Consider the following 20,051-nt stretch of genomic DNA (forward strand, 5'->3'; position numbering starts at 1 on the left):
AGCATTTGCTTCTGTTTGGATTCTTTGTTCTGTTTGTGTTTTTTATTCGCTTGGCCGCTTCCTTAAAACAACGCTTGCAATCAAAGCAGTGACGTTTTGAAGAACGTCATCAGTGTCGTTGTCGTCGTCGTCATCTTGTCTTCTGCTGTGTTTTGATAATGAGCGCCTTAAATGCCGTCAAAGCTCAAAAAAGATCAGGTGTTACGAGGCGCAGGGGAAGATTGGTGTGCCACGTCGGTCAGTTGTTGTACGGAGACGCGTAGTAATCATTTCTTTTGAGACAGGTGACAGAAGGTTTTTTTTTTTTTTTGGCTGCCGGTGATTCTTACCTTGTCGGGTAAGAATTTAAGAAAAATGGATTAGTAGTGGTAATTATGGTGAAAGTGTGGTTAATGTGAGTGGTTTTGTAACTTAGTTTGCAGGTGAGCGGGAGTTGGCGTTTGGTTTGATTTGGTTTGGTTATGCGTTTGTTGTGTGTGAACCCTGGGACTTGAGTCAAAGAGAAAATCTCGTGAGGGAGAGAGATATGAGTAAGCCTACCTCATTGTTATTTGTTATTACATATAAATTAATAGTTTCTTTTTTTAGCAATGCTATACCGTACGATAAGGCGGATTGAACTCGGATATAACAGTATGGACACACTAACTTGGCCTGTTGGCTTGACCTAAATCTGCAAATTAAAATTGTGATTAGTGTATTTATTTCATTAGTTATTAATTATGTAATTCGCATTTTGCAACATGATAATTGGTGGTCCATGGCCGCTCCATTTTTTAGGTCATGGAGGTGCTAGGGTGCTACTGCTCATGAATTTAGTAATGACTTTGGAGGCATCTTCTCTTTTTTGTGATTCTAGAATATGAAACTAGACTAATCATGCAAGTTAAGACCCTTTCTATTTCTAGTTTCTAATAACCAGTTGATGAGTTTTATGAGCAGAATATACTGTATAGAACCGAGCAATGACAAGCTGGATATAAATTATTGTTGGAATATTATAAAGAAATTTAGAATGATATGATAAAGAGCCGGCAAAGAAGAAGAGAGAGAAAGTGATGAGTCTGATATTCTTTCGTGTAGAAGCAGTTTGCATGCATACCCCTAATGATAATCTAGTCTAAATTCCACCGTGACCGGCCCACTCCCTTGACGGTTGTCGTCACGCGGGACTTGACAAAGAGAAAAGTGAGTCTCGCCTCAATCTCATGCACGACTTTGAAAACAACAAAGATTTCCAAAGTCACTACAGAGAACAATTTGCCATTCTTCCACCTGTCTTAATCTATACTATTTACTCAATTTGCCATTCTGCATGTTCTAATTTAGCATTTCTTTCCCCTACCCTACGCATGCATGTCCGGATGTGATACATGCCTGCCCATTCTTCCTTGCTTGATCAGAAAAAGAAAGAAAAACTACTACAATGCAAACCACCTGTAATCCACACCTCCTGTTTCCTATTAGAGCACCTCCAGCGTAGGAGCCCTGCCTGGGCAAAAGGCCCCCCGCCAGCCCATTTCCCCCTCCAGCGCAGGAAATTTAGCCCGGGCAAGAGCTGGGTCCCATGAGCCCAGGCAAGCCCACAGGCAAATTCAGCCCGAGCTGCTGTCTGGGCAGGATGATGCAATGCTGACGTCATAATGACGTCAGCAACTAAAAAAATTTGAAATAAAATGGAAAAAAAAAACCAAAAATTCCAGAATTTTTTGTAATAACTACCTAGGCATATTCTTTACTTCCCACACCAAAAACTCTATACAAATTCACCTATTCATATCTCATATAAATAGTATTTGCCCTTGCCCTAGCCTTCCAAGGGTGGAACCAACTAAGGCAAGGCTGCCACTATTCACATAAATAGTGGCAGCCCTTGCCTTACCTTAGCCTTGCCTTAGCCTTCATGATTGGACATGCTCTTAGGCTTACCTAACTAGTGACGGACAGAAAGCAAATTGATAGCCCAAGGTTGGAGAATTTTTTCGGTTTAGGCGGTGGATCACGTCCCTCGTCGGATTCTTGCATTGAAGAATTAGTTTGGGGACCTGAAAACAAAAAGTTCCTCTTATTTGTGTGTAGTCGTATGGGTGACGTTGAATTTCGTGTAAAGTAGACTAATCATGTTACTCATATAGTTCTAGTACCATCAATGGTTGTGACGGAGCCAACCTGGTACATTTTGGGGGTAGGGGGAGAGGATTTTTCAACTTTTGTGAATTATTACATAATATATGTTAAATGATTAAGGAGCTACGTAGAGGATGGGGAATTCAACACGGAAAATACTAGCGACATAAGGAGTTATTCAAACTCTTTATTTCAACATTCTCCCAATACATGTGTCTCATGAATTGATAAAATCATGTAGGACTCATACATGGCACGCTCTCTATCAGAGAGTTCGTGCAAGGAATCGCTTCTCAGTAAACCAGTACAAATTAATCATAAGAAATAAGAGCTAAAAAATGGAGGTGCACAAAGTTTTATTAACATAGCAAGCAAGATCAAACCTTCTGAAATATACCTTTTAATTAGATAATGTAAACACCAAACTGTGTGTAAATGTCTAGAAACCAGATATATTTGATAAATTTGACTGTTTTTGTGCGCATTGTTTGGGTCAATACAATTGAGTTTTGGATCGAGATTTTTTTTTAAAAAAACATGGAGCAAAGAGGAGGTTATGCATAAATAAACATACTACGGTTTTTTCCTAATTTTTTAAAAAGAGAAATAGTATAGCCGAGCGGCTATACTAGGTTTTTTTTATAAAAAAAAAGTATCGCCGAACGTCTATACTTTTTTGACACGTGGCGCCTAGCGCTAGGCGGGTCCTTTTTTAGAATAAAATAAATAAATAGTACAGCCGCGCGGCTATACTCGATTTTTAATTTTTTTAAAAAAGAAATAGTATAGCGGCCCGGCTATACTCGGTTTTTTAAAATTGTTTTTAAAGAAATAGTATAGTTTCAAAAAAAAATTTCAAATAGTATAGCCGCTCGGCGTTACACGGTTTTTTTAAATTTTAAAATTTAATAAATAATATAGCCGGTCGGCTATACTCTTTCTCTTCGTACCATTTTTTCTCTCTCCCCTCTTATTTTTCTCTTCTTCTCCAACTTCAACCCTCTCTATCTTTTTCTGGCCACTCTCGCTCTCTATCTCTCTATGTCTCTATCGTTATTCTCAACACCTACTAATCTTCGCCTGGTATAGTACTAGTCCATCTCAGGAGATGATAGCTAATGGTGAAATCAAAGAAAGACATTAAAAAGTCGAATGTTTTTGGTACAATTCCCTTCTGGTATGATTATACCTCATAAATTTTTATTTTGCTTTTGTCGTCATGTAATATTTGTTGATGGAATTTTCTCCCATTGAATTTACTAGTGGTTTCAATTGTTTCTAGTGTCTAGGGGATTGCTGAGAAAGTACAGTTTCTAGTTTCCATTAGTTGTTCTGATGAAATTGGTTGCAGGGAAAATGGATGGATGATGAAACAAAGTCGGATGAAGAGAGAAAAATACAGTAGAGGAAGATGAGAAGGCCCTAAGCGTCCTGTTGATGTTGGGGCTGCAAAATTTGTTTCAAAGGAAATCTTGGGTAACAATGATCCCTAACTCAAACTGAAATTATCATACTATTACAACAAGAAAAAATAAAAACTGGGATCCTCTTTTTCTTTTATATATTTTATCTGATTTTCGTCTATTAATAAGTGTAATTTAGAGCATTATCCATTTCTATTAGTTCATTACTCGAGTCACTATTACTTGTATAAAGAAATTAGCATTTTCATGTTTAATACTGTATTATACATGTACATACCTATTTTTCAATAATACATCCGTGTTTAAAAAGTAAACGTACAATACTCATATTGAACATGTGCATACGTACTTTTCATGTTTAATAAACATATTTTTTACAAAATTACAAAATTCACGTATTATACAAATAATTATCACATATTATTGAATACAAATAATATATATTAAAAAATTTAAATAAATTATATTAAAATATTATATAGTGGCCGAACTTTTAAGTTGTAATTTGCCAAAATTTTGCCCAATAGAACACATACGTACTTTATTCGTATAGCCGGACGGCTATACTACGGTTTTAAAAAAAAATAGTATAGCCGTGCGGCTATATTGCGGTTTTAAAAAAAAATTTGACACGCTAGGCGGGTCATTTTAAAAAAAATTAGTATAGCCGGTCGGCTATACTCTTTTTTTTGACACGTGGCCCCTAGTCGCTAGGCGGGCTCCTAATAGCTAGGCGGGTCCTCTTGTTTTTTAAGAAAAAAATGATTAGTCTAGCCAACCGGCTATACTCGGTTTTTTATTTTTTTTAAAGAAATAGTGTAGCCGGCCGGCTATACTACAGTTTTTTGTTTAAAGTATGGCCGCCCGGCGATACTTTTTTACACGTGGCGCATCATCGCTATGCGTGTCCTCATTTTTTTTAATAAATAAATAGTATAGCCGCGCGGCTATACCCGGGTTTTCTAATTTTTTTATATATAAAAAATAGTATAGCCGCAGGTGGCCATACTTTATATAGTATAGCCGCACGGCTTCTTTACATATATATATGTATGCTGGGATCCTCTTTTTCTTTTATATTTTTTTCCCCAATTTTTGTTTATCGATAAGAGTAGTTTAGAGCATTATCCATTCCTATTAGGCTATTACCCGAGTCACTATTGTCCCCTTTTGATTTTTTACTTTTCCAGAGTTATTAAAAAGCAAGCGTACAATACTCATATTGAACATATACATATACATTTTTCATTTTTAATACACATTTTTTTATACAAAATTCACGTATTATACACATAATTTTCACATATTATTGAATAGAAATAATATATATTTAAATATTTAAATAAATTATATTAAAATATTATATAGTTGCCGAACTTTTAAGTTGTAGTTTGCCAAACTTTTGCCAAATAAAACACGTACGTATTTTATTTGTATAGCCGAGTGGCAATACCAAATTAATATATATAAAGCATAAACTAATGCAACTAGGAAGGTCCTTTTTTTCTTTTTTCTTTTTTTTAGTTTAGCCGCACGGCAATACTCAGTTTTTTTCTAATTTTTTTTATAAAGAAATAGTATAGTATGCAGAGGATCCTCTAAACAAGCACAACAGTTGTAAAATTGATCAGAGAGCTTTTCTAATATATTTGAGAATATTATTCATATTCAATACCATCCATGACAGTGACTTTATTCAACTAGAAACTTGGGGATAACATTTTAGCTATATCCCACAAGAAATTAGGAGAGCTAGTTAGGGAGCAATGTCTTATCTACAGGAAGCTTCTACTGCTAAGCTCTTTGCTACTCCTTTGCACGGGTCACCAAATGTATTAACTGAGACTTCAACGCTACAAGTCCTTGATCCAACGCAAGCCTGTGCAAGGTATCCCTTGTCAGTAAACCAGTACAAATTAATCATAAGAAAGAAGAGCTAAAAAATGGAGGTGCACAGAGTTTTGTTAACATAGCAAGCAAGATCACACCTTCTGTACAACGGATAGAGCTCTAGTGCTCTTGCACTGTCCATGGCTAAAGCTCCCACAAGTCCCATGCGGTTTTCCGTAACTTGCAAACTTGATTGAAGAAATGACTTGATTAGGAAATGGGCACTCAAGTGAAAGCACAGGCCCTGACTTCCTTCCTGCTTTTGAATCTGAACTCCACATATCTACAGGCGACGGATGAGACTCTGATACATGTGAGCACAAACTGTCAATCTGTCTTGTAGCAAAAGATATCTGCGTTGGATCACCCCCAATTTCCTCAAACAGGACAAGAGTATTGTCATTTGGTTTCAACCACGAACGGGGTACGTGGTACCTGTAGGAATAGTGATATCAGAATCAAAGTTTCAGTTCAAGTTTTTACCTTAGATTCTCTAGCACTTACAGTTCCTGAGATGGCTTGCCACAGTTCTTTCTGCACTTGTTTGAGTCATAAGGTCCTCTGTAATTGCAAGAGTCAGGGCAACCGCTAGTTGGAGAAATATTGGTCGGCCAGTATCGCCCAATGCTTTGTCCGTTCACCCATGCCTCACCCTTCCCCAGCCCTGTGAAGTCTATTGCAACAGGATTACTGCCATCAGGGGCATTAAATTTTGCCTGAATAAGAAAGAATATTTCTTTGGTTAGTATCTAAAAGAATAGAATCCTAACATTCCTAGTAACTGTTTTCCTAAAGCATGCACCACATGCAAGCATGATAGTGCAAGAAAATACAGCATATGCAAATACCTAACCTGTCGGAAGTGTTAAATTCAGTTTTTGTAACTGCAATTTCTATCCAAATTCACATTCTTTCCAGTATTTCTAATTTCAACACATACACCCATATACATGATAATAATGCTAAAAATTTACCTTGTACCATGTCAAGGGTTGTTTCTTGGGCAAGGTAGGTTGTGAAACCCATTGAGAAGAACTTCCACTGGGAAGACTATCTTCCCCTTTTAGTCCAATCTGCAGTCACAATGACGAAGGCAAAAGACAAATTGTTAAATTTTGGTGTTTTGATGGTAACAAACTGCTCATTCAGAATGAAGAACTTGTTGTTTTTTTTTTTCCTTTTCAGTTTCCCAAATTTTATGTTATTGGCCCCATTTTCCCTCAGATTTGTGCAATCTACTGAAATCCATATCAGGGAACTGCAGCAAAATGAAAATTAAACAAAAAGGAAGAATGACCTGATATGTCCATTGCTGAGATGAAAGGTCAATAGTAGTGCCATTTTTCAAGCCTTTCAGCTGTATGGGACCAGTGATTCCAGCACCTGTCTTGTCAAAGAAAGCTCCATAGTTCTGATTGAAAAATAGGTACACAAAAGATATTTCTAGTCATATATTGACCTTAAAGAATGGAATTCGTTCTGCAACGATAGAATACAATATAGATGAAAGTTTCTTATTAAATGCATGTACTGAAAGCATAAACATTAAGGCCAAACCTGAAGCCCAACAGTCAAACTCAAAAGATCTATTGTGTTCTTCCCAGATGCAAATGTGACAGGGATCTCCACAGAAACCTTGGCATTGTTACCGTTTCCTATTCCACTCCCTGAAAGGAATTCAATTAAAAGAAAATTACAAGGCTAGAAAAGAAAAAGGCTCAAACAGTTGTAATAATTCAAGCTATGCGTGTATTTACTTGTCAAGAACTCATTTAGATTTGAAAATTCACAATTGCAAAGTCTGAACCTTATCATCAGGCTTTTGTTTTAGTATCTAATCTAATGTACTACAGGAAGCTTTTCCCGAAAAGCAAGAAACATAGGACCGCTATATTTAAGATCAAATGGAGCCTAATGAGAGAATATTTTGAAAGCTTCTTTTTCAATATAGTTAGCAGAAACTATGTTTAATGTCCTTAAAAGTCTATAAACAGAATGGCTGGGGGATATAGAACTTAGATTGGTCAAGCAATATCAGGTTAGCATTCAAATTAGTTTTAGAGTGAGATAAGATACATCAAATGAACAAAGAAAAGGTCTAACATCAAAGTGTATCTACAAAGACAAAGAAGGATTTACAAACTTGAGCAAGCATGGCGTTGACCTTGTTTTGACTAATAAATATGTTTGAGAAAGGCAATTATGACTCATTCTTCCACCCTAAATTTCAGAGGATTCCTCTTGGATTTGCAGCCCTTGAAGGCATCTCCAAAGTACAAAGGTTTAGGGAAAATGAAAAAGGGGTTTCCTCCACAATTTCTAAAGACAATGTCAACGTCTATTTGCCAGTGCAACTAAAGTAGCAGCCGGATTACCACCAAGGGCATGAAGGCCAAGCAATCGACTTGGAACCAAATTTAATTATTTTATTCATACCTGCAAGCTTTCCATTAATAAATGCATGCAGGGCATGGCCAAGTGATTCCACATGAAGAACAGTTTGAGATCCATCTTGAAGGAATGTTTCAGAATTTGTGACATCAATGCTGCAAAATTTGTTTAGAAAAGGGATTTTAGTCTTGAAAGAAAGAAATCAAGACAACTGGCTGAAAGGCAATAAATACATGTTAAGAAAGCATCCATGGATTGCATACCTTAAAGAGTACCATAGATAGTCACTTTTATCAGCTGTTGTGTTTATTTGCTCCAATAATCCAACTCTGGTAAACGCATCATCCTTTGAAATACCCACTGGTTCATTTATCCAACTCCAGCCTGAGCCCAAAGCTTCAGAGGAATCAACGTCATCTATCAACGAGTGATGCATGAAGCTTGGAATCATGGCAGCAGAGTTTATCTGTCATGATAATGTTATATACTTTGCTTATGAAACTGTTACAATGAAAGAGAAAAACAAGACATGATTTGACCTTCCTACTTATGAAGAATTTAAAAGAAAATGTTTACATTCTACACTTCAACAAATAAATATGGGTACTTTTCTTCAAATACAAGCAAACACGAGTGAAATAGAAGCTAAGGAGCAAACCTTTGCAGTATTAAGCACTACATTTTTGCAATCTGGTAAGATGCTCACAGACCAAGCAGGCAAGTGATATGAGTTGCCATTGAACGTCACAGTGGCATCAGATTTGGTGTCATAATTGGCAAGAAAAGCAGCACATACTGATCCTGTTTTGTAAACAGTTGCCTGAAGATGTGATAAAATAAAATAAATAAAATCACATGTTGCCGGGGCATTGACCTAGACCAATGGAATAAGACTTCACTTCAGATAGACAAAGCATACAGGTGAAGACTAGAAGCTCTATGACCTCTATTATTAGATTTTTGAGATCTCGAAGAACAAGTTTTGGATCCAAAACTATACCATTGTTTACTAGGCACCTTTTTCAGATCAATATTAAGGAAGTTCATCCAAACCCCATGGAATATGACTTCGCTTCAGATACGACAGATACTTCCTCTTAGATACTCTAACATGAATAACTTGTAAGTTCAGATAGAACAGATATTTCTTCTCGGATATTCAAACATCAATAACTTGTAGTCTATGTTACTCCATTCCACTTATAAGTATGGGTGCCAAATCCCACACTAGATATGGCTGAGCATTCACCTAGACTGGAGGACGTTGAGCCCTAGAAGTTTATGTAAAAACTATCATCATACCCACGAATCAGGAGAAAAAGGATACTTTGTAAACTGAGAAAAAACATTATACCTCCAAGTTTGGACCACCAACAGAAACATTTTTTGGGTCAGTGGCCACGATTGCTTCTTCACAAAGCTTTATGGCCTTATGCACATCTTTTAGGTGACCCCACTTAGGTTGTCTAAGAAGTCCTGCAACAGAAATGGCAAAGTTGAATTGATTACTGATGACACGTCTATGATATGTGCACTGATGTTCTTAATTATTATATTTTTTTCTCATGAAAATTACATCTTAACATTATAAGTAGTCTGTACTCCAAGCATCATGTTGACCGAAAACGCCAGTTCATTTACAAAGCACCAACGAGCACAAGTTTTATATAAATACAATTAGCAGACAAGCCTACACCATCAGCAGTAGTAAAGCGATAAATAAGGCATGCTAGATAACATACCATACTCATCAATTGGAGCATCATAGTCATAACTTGTAGCAATAAAGGGTCCACCAGTACTCCGCCCAAAGTTAGTCCCACCATGGTACTGTTGAAGAGCAATAAAGAACAAATCACTTCATCTTTTCCTGGTTTTAGAAACTCAAATGTCAATAAACTCCAGACACAATCAGTACCATGTAATAGTTTTGGAAAGTTCCACCTCGCTGAAAGAAGCGTGCTACAGCAAATGCGAGGTCTTCCACTGGTCTCTGAGGTACAGCACCACCAAAGGATAGAAACCTAGTGATCATGAATGTTCGAAGGTTGCAAATAAAAGAGCAATCATATAGAAACAATATGGGGGATACCAGCAACCAATTCAAAATTACCCAAGACTAGTTCAAAATGTAAAAGGATAGGTCAGCACGTTACCATCCACTCCAATTCTCAGTCCACATTTTGGGTCTCTTGTCAGGAAGTTTTGGGGTCCATTGATCACAGTAAAATCCATTGCAAGTGCTGATCTGTAAGTAGTTAAACGCAATGCAAGTAAAGCAAAGGAAGCATGGTGAGAATGCTGCATTTATACAAGGTCAAAACAATACAAATGGAAAGTCACTAAGAGAGTCTTACCACAGAAGCAGGAGCATCGTCTTGCTGGCACATGACCCAGGGCACCCCTGTATCCAAAGCCACAGCCATGCTTGCTGCCCAATTAATATAGGTTTGGGCAGCAGGCCCGTATGCTTTATCGATGTTTCCATACTCGTTTTCAATCTGGCATAATGGAAATAACAATCAACTCCTCTAAAATCTAACAATTACCAGATTGAGTGAAATACTAAAACATATATATAAATATTAACCTGGGATAAAATGATGGGTCCACCCTGAGATGCATAAAGTTTCTCCTTCTTCATCATATCAACAATTTTGGCTGTAAACCGTTGCATCTCTGCCTGAACCACAGATACTTTCATAAATTAATTAATGAAGTTGAGAAAATACCAAGAAGAAAAAAAAGAAGAAGCAGGCAATTCGCAATTGAAACCTTGAACGGCTCATTGTCAGTTCGCAATTGAATTCCAGGAATAAAATGCAACCAAAGAGGAAAGCCACTGTTCAAAAGTTGAAACAAAAACACAATTACACAATAAAATTCCGCAGAAATACTAAAATAAGTAAAGTCATCATAAAGCAACTTCCTTTTTATTCCCAAAGAACAAAAAGGAAAGGAAATTGAATAAAATCCATACCCGTAGTTCCATTCTGCGCATACATAAGGACCAATTCGAAGATGCACATAAAGACCAGCTTGTGCTACTATCTTCACAAATTTAACCAAATCTTTTCGTCCACTAAAATCATACTGCAAAATGGATTTTTCCAGTCACAATCATAACAGAGACAAAATGCAGCGCATTCAAGAATAAACATCGATAACCCAAGAGAGAGAGAGAGAGAGAGAGGAAAAAAAAAAAAAAATTTGTTTTGTTTGGTTGCTAGAGAGAGGAAAAAAAAAAGAACTGTTTGTTTTGGTTGCTAGGAAAGCTAAAAGAATAAATATTAAAATGAACAATAAAATTCCCGGTATCATGATGAGTTCTTTAGCTTTTTTCTTTCCTGACAATTAACAAGAAAAGAACAAACTTCAACATGACTAAAAACAGTGGTGTAGTAATTGGTATTAACATTGTTCCAACATTTTCTCAGGCAACTAAACGCCGCCGTATTGGATTTGAAGAACTCACGAAAGGCAAGAACCAAGAACCATTAATGTGATTACAGAGAGAGAGAGACCTGGCCACGAACTGGTTCGTGAAAGTTCCAGAAGACGTAGGTCTCAATGACATCCAAGCCTCCGTCCTTGGATTTCTGAATAAGGTCCGGCCACATCTATATACACACAGAGCAATTCAGAGAGAAAATTCAAAAAATTAAAAAAATAATAAAAAAAGAAAAAAGAAAAACAGAGAAAGAGAAAAAGTACCTCGGGAGTGCTTCGAGGATAGTGAATGGAGCCAGAGACCAACACTCTGCGCTTGCCATCAATCACCAGCGCTCTGTGATCGTACGTCACAGTGGCGCAATACGACGCCGTCGCCAACACACCAAGCACCAAAACCACCACCACTTCAATCCTCAGCTCGCTTCCTTTCATTTCCGTCCTTAAAACACTTGTGCGTTTTCTGTTCAATATTTATTACAAAATTGATTTATGAAAAGCAATTTCTTCAAGCAATGATTAAGAGAGAACGGTTTCTTGCAGCATTTGCTTTGCTCTGCCTTAATTTGGATTCTTTGTTTCTGTTTGCGTTTTGATTCGCTTGGCCGCCTCCTTAAAACAACGCTTGCAATCAAAGCGGTGACGTTTTGAAGAGCGTCATCAGTGTCGTCGTCGTCTTCGTCTTCTTCTTCTTCTCTTCTGCTGCTTCTGCTACTCGGTAATCAGTAATTAACCATCGTAGAAAAAGATCAGGTGTTACGAGGCGCAGGGGAAGATTGTTGTGCCACGTCGGGTCAGTTGTTGTACGGAGACGCGTAGTAATAATTTATTTTGAGACAGTGACAGAAGGTTGTTTTTTTTTTTTACTGCCGGTGATTCTTACCTCGTCGGTTAAGAATTTAAGAAAAATGGATTAGTAGTGGTAATTATGGTGAAAGTGTGGTTTTGTAATTTAGTAGCAGGTGGGCGGGAGATGGCGTTTGGTCTGGTTTGGTTATGCGTTTGTTGTGTGTGAACGCTGGGACATGAGTCAGAGAAAATCTCGTGAGGGAGAGGGATATGGTAAGCCTACCCCATTGTTATTTATTATTACATAGAAATTATTATTACTATTATTATTTTGTAATGCTCTATTGTATGATAAGGTGGATCGAACTCGGATATAAGAGTACGGACACACTGACTTAGTCTATTAGCTTGACCTAAATCTACAAATTTAAATTGTTTTTAGTGTATTTATTACATTAGTTATTAATGTAATTAACACATTGCCACAGCATGATATTGGTGGTCCATTAGGTCACGGAGGTGCTAGGGTGCTAGTGCTCAAGAATTTAGTCCGATATACTCTTTGATGTAGAAGCAGTTTGCATGCATAATGATAATCTAGTCTGAATTTAGTCCGACATACCATTAGGTCACGGTTGTCGTCACGCAGGACTTGACAAAGAGAAAAGTGAGTCTCGCCTCAATCTCATGCACGACTTTGAAAACAACAAAGGTTTGCAGACAAATATCATTATCTGCTCCAAAGTCACTACAGAGAACAATTTACCATTCTTCCACCTGTCTTAATCTATACTATTTACTCAATTGATATATAAATATGTCACTGTAGATAATCTAATTTGCGTCGGTATCATAAATTAGAGTATCTTGCTTCATCCATATCATTTGTATTATTTTTTATTTTTTTTATTTTTTATAAAAAAAAGTATCTTTCATTCATAATTCATATTATTATTTATTTAATTGTTTGTTGATATGTAATTTTGTCTGTGTCTTTTTAATTAATATCCAACTTTAACTTTAGCATGGACTGGTAGTCCATAAGGTTGGCATGAGTCACAAGTGCTTGTCAAGTTGTCAGCGACTCACAGCCTCAAATTAGAGAAAAATTTACATGTCACGGCTTTATGCTTTTTTCGTCTTTTATTTGTCTCTCGTATTAGAGAGAGAGATATGAAAATTAAAAGAGGTATGAAACGGATCTAGCTAAGTTTCTCTACCCAAATCATCTCAATGCCGAAAGGAAACTAAGGCGTACACATTTTAAAAAACATTTCATTTTTGGCTGCGATACATTTGAAAAACATTGAATGGGTGGTTTTGTAACGTTATTGTTGAGTGGAAGGTTCATCATTCGTAGCTTGTGAGCTGCCCAAGCTTGCCGGGGCATATGGCCTACGCATGCCTGTCCGGATGTGATACATGCCTGTCGATTATCTTCAAATGGTACCTAGCCTTATTTCCTTGCTTGAGAAAAAGAAAAAACTACTAAAATGCAAACCACCTGTAATCCACACCATGGGCGCCCCCAGCTTACCTAACAAGTGACGGACAGAAAGCATATTGATAGCCTAAGGTTGGAGAATTTTTTCGGTTGAGGCGGTGGATCACGTCGCTTGTCGGAGCACAGAGGATTCTTGCGTTGAAGTGGAATTAGTTTGGGGACCTGAAAACAAAAAGTTCCTCTTATTTGTGTGTAGTCGTATAGGTGACGTTGAATTTCGTATAAAGTAGACTAATCATATTACTACTCATATAGTTCTAGTACCATTATTTGTCATCATTGACCACCTCAATGGTTGTGACGGAGCTAGATGGAAAATACTAGTGACATCGGGAGTTATTCAAACTCTTTATTTCAACATTTTTACAATACGCGTGTCTCATGAATTGATAAAATCATGTAGGACTCATACATGGCACGCTCTTTATCACAAAGTTCATGTAAGAGTTGTTGGTATCATCGATTCAAAAATTTGAGCCATCCCAAAACTAAAAATCTTAAACCTCAAACCTCTCCTCCTCTCAAATCCATCTATATCGCCTCCACCATCAATTGAAACCTTTGCAACTTCTCATCTCTCTCGATCAAAACCTCTCATCTCTCTCAATTGAATCCTCAAAAAAACCTCTCATCTTTCTGAAATCAAATCCATAAACTCTCTGAAACCTCTCACCTCCATTGTTGCTGTCTCTTCTTCTTCGTCGCTGGGTAAGTATTGAATAGGGTTTCAATTTGAATTTTCAGCTACATTAAGGTTTTGATTGAGGGTTTTTACTAATTTGAGTGTTCTGATTTGCCCAGAAACTGCCCTAAAATCTGGGCTTCTAAATTGCCCAGAAACGAGCATAAAATTGGGCTTCAAAATTTCCCTCAAAGTTGGCTAAAAAAATGGCCACGAATGGCCCGAAAAGTTCCCAAAAAACTGGGCTAAAAGCCCAAATACTCTCATCAATGGTTGACTCATTATCGAACCAGACTGACCGTCTTAATGGGTGATATTGAAAGTTGGTAAATTGCCACTGTTGATGGCGACAACGGTCGTGATTTTTCTATTATAGTTCAGAATGGTTCGACTACCGATCTGACCAAATCGGTTTGATTACCAAACCGAATCCAGTGCTACCTATTTCACACAAACTTGGAGGATCGCATTTATGATACTCTAAGAAAATCCGTTAACCTTAATAGAGGTGATTATACACATGATAGTTTGGCTTACCATCTCTAATATTCAGAGGCCTCTTAAAAAGCACAAGTGAGCAACATGCATTTGTCGGTTGTTACACAGATGAACCACATGAAATTAATAAGAGTAATGCTATTTGGACACACAACATTGACACACTTAGTTGACACCCCGCTGATGTGTCAATGTATCATTCGCTGAACAGAAAACGAGGAGAAAAGAAAAGCAAATGATACATTGACACATCAGCGGGTGTCACTAAGTGTGTCAATGTTGTGTGTCCAAATAGAATTAATGTTTCTGTAAAAGCACAAGTACCGCTTACATAATTCTTCTAGAAGCTGTCCCTTCTCAAGGAGGAACATATATCAAGTGTTTTTCCAAGAACTCAAAATAGACATTGCTTTTGGCATTAATTTGCACTTTTACATAAGCCAATTGAAACTCCTGGTTTGATGAAACATAACACATTTTCTTGGGTTTGGAAATAGTGGTAAACCAATATACATTTTTTTTTTTGGGTGAAAACCAAGGTATACCCCGCGCGATTGCGGGGATTAACCCTCGAGGTACTGTCGAGCGCAAAGCGGGGACCTCTCCCAACAAAGTCTGCTCTATTCACAAGCGCCTGGGGCCAATATACATTTTTCAATTGCATGAGTATGAGAATTTATCATAAAAATTAGACACGAAAATACTCACCCCTTTTCTTGGAAGTAGGAACTACTACTTTTCTACCAACACAGTTTGATATGTGTTTTTGATGAATTATTTTTGCATATATATATCAAACTGTAATTTGCAGGAAATAGGAATGCAACAATGTCCAATTATATGCCTATTGACCTAGATGCCTAGCTAGGGTTGGCCTATTCGGAAAAATGAGATGCTTTTTGTTTTTGGGCGGTGCAGGCGTGCAGCTAGCGAGTGCCATATAAAATGGTCCAACTCAATTGCCAAAAGCTACTTAGATATACCAAATATATACCACTAATATCCAATCCAAACCAACCACTTCAAAGTAAATTAAGCCACCAAATAATAAAGGGTTTGACACTTGTTCATATATGTGCTCGTTTAAGTACTCCCACGAGTCTCCCTATTTCTAAAGCTAACCAATGATTTGATACCAAATCCCATTGCTAAATGAAGACACAGTTGACCTCATACATTTTGGTTATCCCCAAAAGAGTAGGCTCAACGCACTATCGTGATCTAATGGGTATCTCACAAGAAATAAAAGTATTGTTGTGGATGAATTGTTTTGTTTATACTTTTTTTTTCCTTACAAACGATATATTGAGAGTGGGAGTTTCGAATACATGAACCGAATATAGGAATACCTGTTCTTAATCACTCGATTCGAGCTGTTATTATACTCCATGTTTGAAATTCCCATTTCCAAATAATAATCCTAGTGGTGGACAAAATTTTCAAAGAAATATTTGGATACTTGGACAAAGTTTGAATGATATTTTTGGTGGAGGACAATATTGCAATGGTGATTTAAGGATACCACGTGATGAAGTTTGGTGTGACATTATTGTAGTGGTAAAGATTTAATTTTGGTCTGAGTGGTGGTTGAGTTTTTCGATGGTGATGGCCTATCTAAATCTATCTTTGATTTTTTTGGTAACTAGGGAAGTGGGGACAATAATGACACGGGAATATGTTGCTGCCACAAACAAGCACATTGACAATTTAACATAATTAAAGGCTTGTACTACTTTTAGCATTGTTAAAGTGTAATCGCATATTAACCGATGCGGGTAGGTTAGATTAGTTGACTAAAATAGTATGTTCGTCTCTTGCACTCGAATGTTATCAATTAAATCACACATCTTGATATAATTTTACCTAATCTATGGTTACAACCTAAAACTAATGTACCGTATTGTTTGGGAATAATTCTGTCTACAGATTTGTTAATGTATAACAACAAACCGACACATGTAAACGTTTAACAAGCGAAAACGACCTACTCAGGCTGTGTTCAGAGAATTGGTAGGTAATGGAATCTCCAACTCCAAGGTCATGAGGGCTGGGCCAAAGCACTAATGGGTTGTGTGCGTATGAGGGATAAGCAAGGGCTAGCTCTGCTTGGGTTTGCCAAACTAATCACTAAATGAATTTGATTTGATACAATTAGGCTAATAATTTTGTATGTGTTACAGATCTCAAGTGGATCTTCTTTGTAATGTATAGTTTTTTTTTTAATATAAGCGATAGTCTAAATTAGGGAAGATGAACTTTTTACACACACAAATGATGTCATGAGAGTTCGAACCTGAGATATCTTGTCTATAAGTAAATACCCCTTTTTCATTGGGCTAGACCCCGTTGGCATAATATACATATTTTTTAAAGGCCAAATCTTGCTGTGATTTCATTGATTTATTTAGGTCTGCCATAAGAGCCTAAACCAACCAAACCAAAAAAATCTCCACCTGAGATGTCCAATTGACAAGCGAAGATGCAACGTGAACTTTTGGAAGTTACTCAATGACATTTCGTTTCTTTTTTAAGATGTGGGTCCCACAAGGTATTGTGGTCATAAAACAATAAAGGTGGATCTCATGTGCCAATGATCGCTTAATTTAGTGACATTTAGACTCTACTTTGTCGAAGAATCTGAGTTCAAATCTTACAAACAATAATAATTAAAAAAATAATAATTGTGAGGTTGGTTTTAATGCCATTGATAATTTAGTCCATTAACATTTAGACTCTAATTTATCGAGTATCATGAGTTCAAATTTTACAGACTATAATAGCTAAAAATAATAATTGTGGATCCCAAATAATATCAATTGACACCGTGGTTGAAGTAATATAAACTTTGCCATACGCGGTTTAAAACGAACAGAACTCCCCTATATGCCAAGCTTACTTGGTAATGTGGTAATGAGGGGCCAGGCCCAAGAATAAAACGCACCGTATTTGGCTGTGTACATACCTCACCTTCTTGAGGCCTCCGAGGTCGAGAAAACAGGGGCTTTTCACAAATCACAACTAAAGCCCCAAAACAAAACCATTTTCCAGCCCAAGATTTTATTCAAAACATTTGCAGCAGAGGGATCTCCCAAACAATGGCGACGCCCAGAAAGGACATAACACCAAAGAAGAGCAAAGAAACAAAGAAGCCGAGCAGCAAAGCCATTACACCGAAGAAAACCCAAGAAACAAAGAAGCCAAGCATCAAGAAAACCCCAGAAACAAAGAAGCCCGGCACCAAGAAAACGATCAGCAACAAGAACCAGACCAGCAATGGCAATGTGAGCGACTCCGACGTAGAGGAGATTCCATCGTCGAGCTCGGAGTCCCTGAAAGACACAAAGCAAAATGAGGGTAAAATTACGAAAACGCCCACCTCGAAATCGAAGAAGAGCAACAAGAAACGAAAGCAGAAGAAAGAAGAAGAAGAAGAGGTCGAAGAGAAAGAGGAGGTGAAGTCGTATACGTTTCCGATGGAGCGCGTTAAGAGGATTATCAGAAGCGAAGATTCGGAGATGCGCATTAGCCACGACGCCGTTTTCCTCGTCAACAAAGCCACTGTATTCTCTTCTGCCTCTCGATTTTAGTATTTAGGGTTTCGATATATATTTTATTTTATTTTATTATTAAATATTTTTAAAATTCTGTTGCAGGAGAAGTTCCTTCAGAAGTTTTGTGAAGATGCACATGCTTGTTGTGTTAAGGATAGGAAAAAGTCTCTTGCTTACAAGCACCTATGTATGTAACTTATCTTCCTCACTCTTTTTATAAATTGATTTATATATTTTTTGGATTTATTTCAAAGTTTCATTTTTTATGTTGAATCTGTTTGTAACTGACAAGTAGCAGTAGTTTGTCTGTGGTTAGTGCATTGTTATGAATACTGAACATTTGGATCAAATTGGTTCAATTTTTTTGGTTTATAGCTTTGAAATGATATTCAGAATTTTTCTCATATGTGATACTGCTATTGCATTCTCATGATTTGGTTCATCATTTGAGGTATTGTTTTACATGCTCAAATCAAAATGGAAATCGGGTTAGCATCTCGTTTTCCTCGTGAATGTAGCACCTCTCCATTTGGAAAGGAATGGAGAGTATGGATCCAGTGGGGAGTTCAGAATGACCTCTGACTTTTCTTGCTATTGTTAATGTCCTTAATTGGTATTCCTTATGAACATCATATGGCCATCTTTACTAGAGAGTTGTGTCGTATTTCGTGGGCAAGTTAACGACAGGCATATGTTTTGTGCATAAGAAAATGGACACCAAGTTGTACTGTTAGAAGGAACAATGTTTTGATGTAGATTGTTCAATGTAAAACAAGCATTTGACAGCTTGAAAACTTAGAGTGGGTAAGTCATGTACAGAATATTTTGTTAAAAGTGAAGAACCTCTCATTTGTTTTGTTATTTCCTTTGCTTGTTTGCATTTTCTGATAGTCGCATTTGTGTTTGAAAAAGCCCTCTGGCTGCCGCACTAAAAAGTTTTTCCATTTTAGAGTTAGACTGTGCAGAGCTTATCAACGGAACCTTTTTCTCATCCATTTACTAGAAACTGATTACTAAACTTCGCTTACAAGTTCCTACAAATGGTGTCAACAAGGGAGAAATCTAGTTCTTGAAAGATAATTATTATCAGAATCGGTCTAGCTAAAACCTATGAGACATACAGTCCTAGTTGCTTATTGCAGGTAATGTTAATTCCCAGTCATAATAACTTGCTTTCTTCTTGTTTCAGCCTCAGTTGTTTCTAAACAAAAGAGATATGACTTTCTTTCAGGTATCTTTTAAGTTTCAACTCATTGCTCTGATAGTTAAATATATGGTATTACTCCGCCTTAATTTATGTTGCCTGATGCATAACCAACTATGTGCATAGATTATGTTCCTGAGAAAGTAAAAGCGGAGGATGCATTGGCAAAGAGAAAATTAGCTGAAGCAAAAGCGGACTAGGAGTTCAGAACATGCTAAATCGAGGCCACTAAGAAATTTTTGGCTCTGTATAATTTATTTTAGATAAGCTTGCTGTATGAAAATTTTGTGTTTTTAGGGGTCCTCCATTAGATGGCAAGTGAGCTGGGAAAGCAGCATTACCTTGGAGAGCAGTCAAACGTGTAATTGTTGCTAGTGATTGCTAAACCAGCAGTATTTTTTTTAAAAATCTAGTCCACATTTCCATATTTCAGAAATTTACAAATAAATGGGGAAGATATCATGGTAGGTACTTTGTCCTGGGAACAACTGATATGTCTTTTATGGTTGCGTGGCCACGAATTTCATTTATTAATCATGCT

General features: G+C 37.0%; 2 protein-coding genes across 2 annotated transcripts; one reads left to right on the forward strand and one right to left on the reverse strand.

The window, feature by feature from the left end:
* Window positions 1-5,166: 5,166 nt before the first annotated feature.
* LOC110771136 (beta-galactosidase 8) lies at window positions 5,167-11,993 on the reverse strand. The gene is made up of 19 exons (XM_021975383.2): window positions 11,547-11,993; window positions 11,357-11,452; window positions 10,813-10,925; window positions 10,608-10,674; window positions 10,423-10,515; window positions 10,190-10,333; window positions 9,989-10,080; window positions 9,751-9,856; window positions 9,575-9,662; window positions 9,187-9,308; window positions 8,491-8,652; window positions 8,096-8,298; window positions 7,878-7,987; window positions 6,999-7,108; window positions 6,739-6,852; window positions 6,416-6,514; window positions 5,946-6,157; window positions 5,540-5,876; window positions 5,167-5,430 (listed from the first exon to the last, which is right to left on the reverse strand). Exons 1-19 carry the CDS (start codon window positions 11,715-11,717, stop codon window positions 5,323-5,325), a joined length of 2,547 nt encoding a protein of 848 aa, XP_021831075.1. The 5' UTR covers window positions 11,718-11,993; the 3' UTR covers window positions 5,167-5,322.
* Window positions 11,994-17,724: 5,731 nt separating this feature from the next.
* NF-YC10 (nuclear factor Y, subunit C10) lies at window positions 17,725-19,998 on the forward strand. The gene is made up of 4 exons (XM_021975422.2): window positions 17,725-18,315; window positions 18,409-18,493; window positions 19,496-19,537; window positions 19,637-19,998. Exons 1-4 carry the CDS (start codon window positions 17,851-17,853, stop codon window positions 19,708-19,710), a joined length of 666 nt encoding a protein of 221 aa, XP_021831114.2. The 5' UTR covers window positions 17,725-17,850; the 3' UTR covers window positions 19,711-19,998.
* The last annotated feature ends 53 nt before the right edge of the window (window positions 19,999-20,051 follow it).

This window comes from Prunus avium, chromosome 6 (assembly GCF_965620075.1).
Source record: "Prunus avium chromosome 6, drPruAviu1.hap1.1, whole genome shotgun sequence".
NCBI classification, from domain to species: Eukaryota; Viridiplantae; Streptophyta; class Magnoliopsida; order Rosales; family Rosaceae; genus Prunus; species Prunus avium.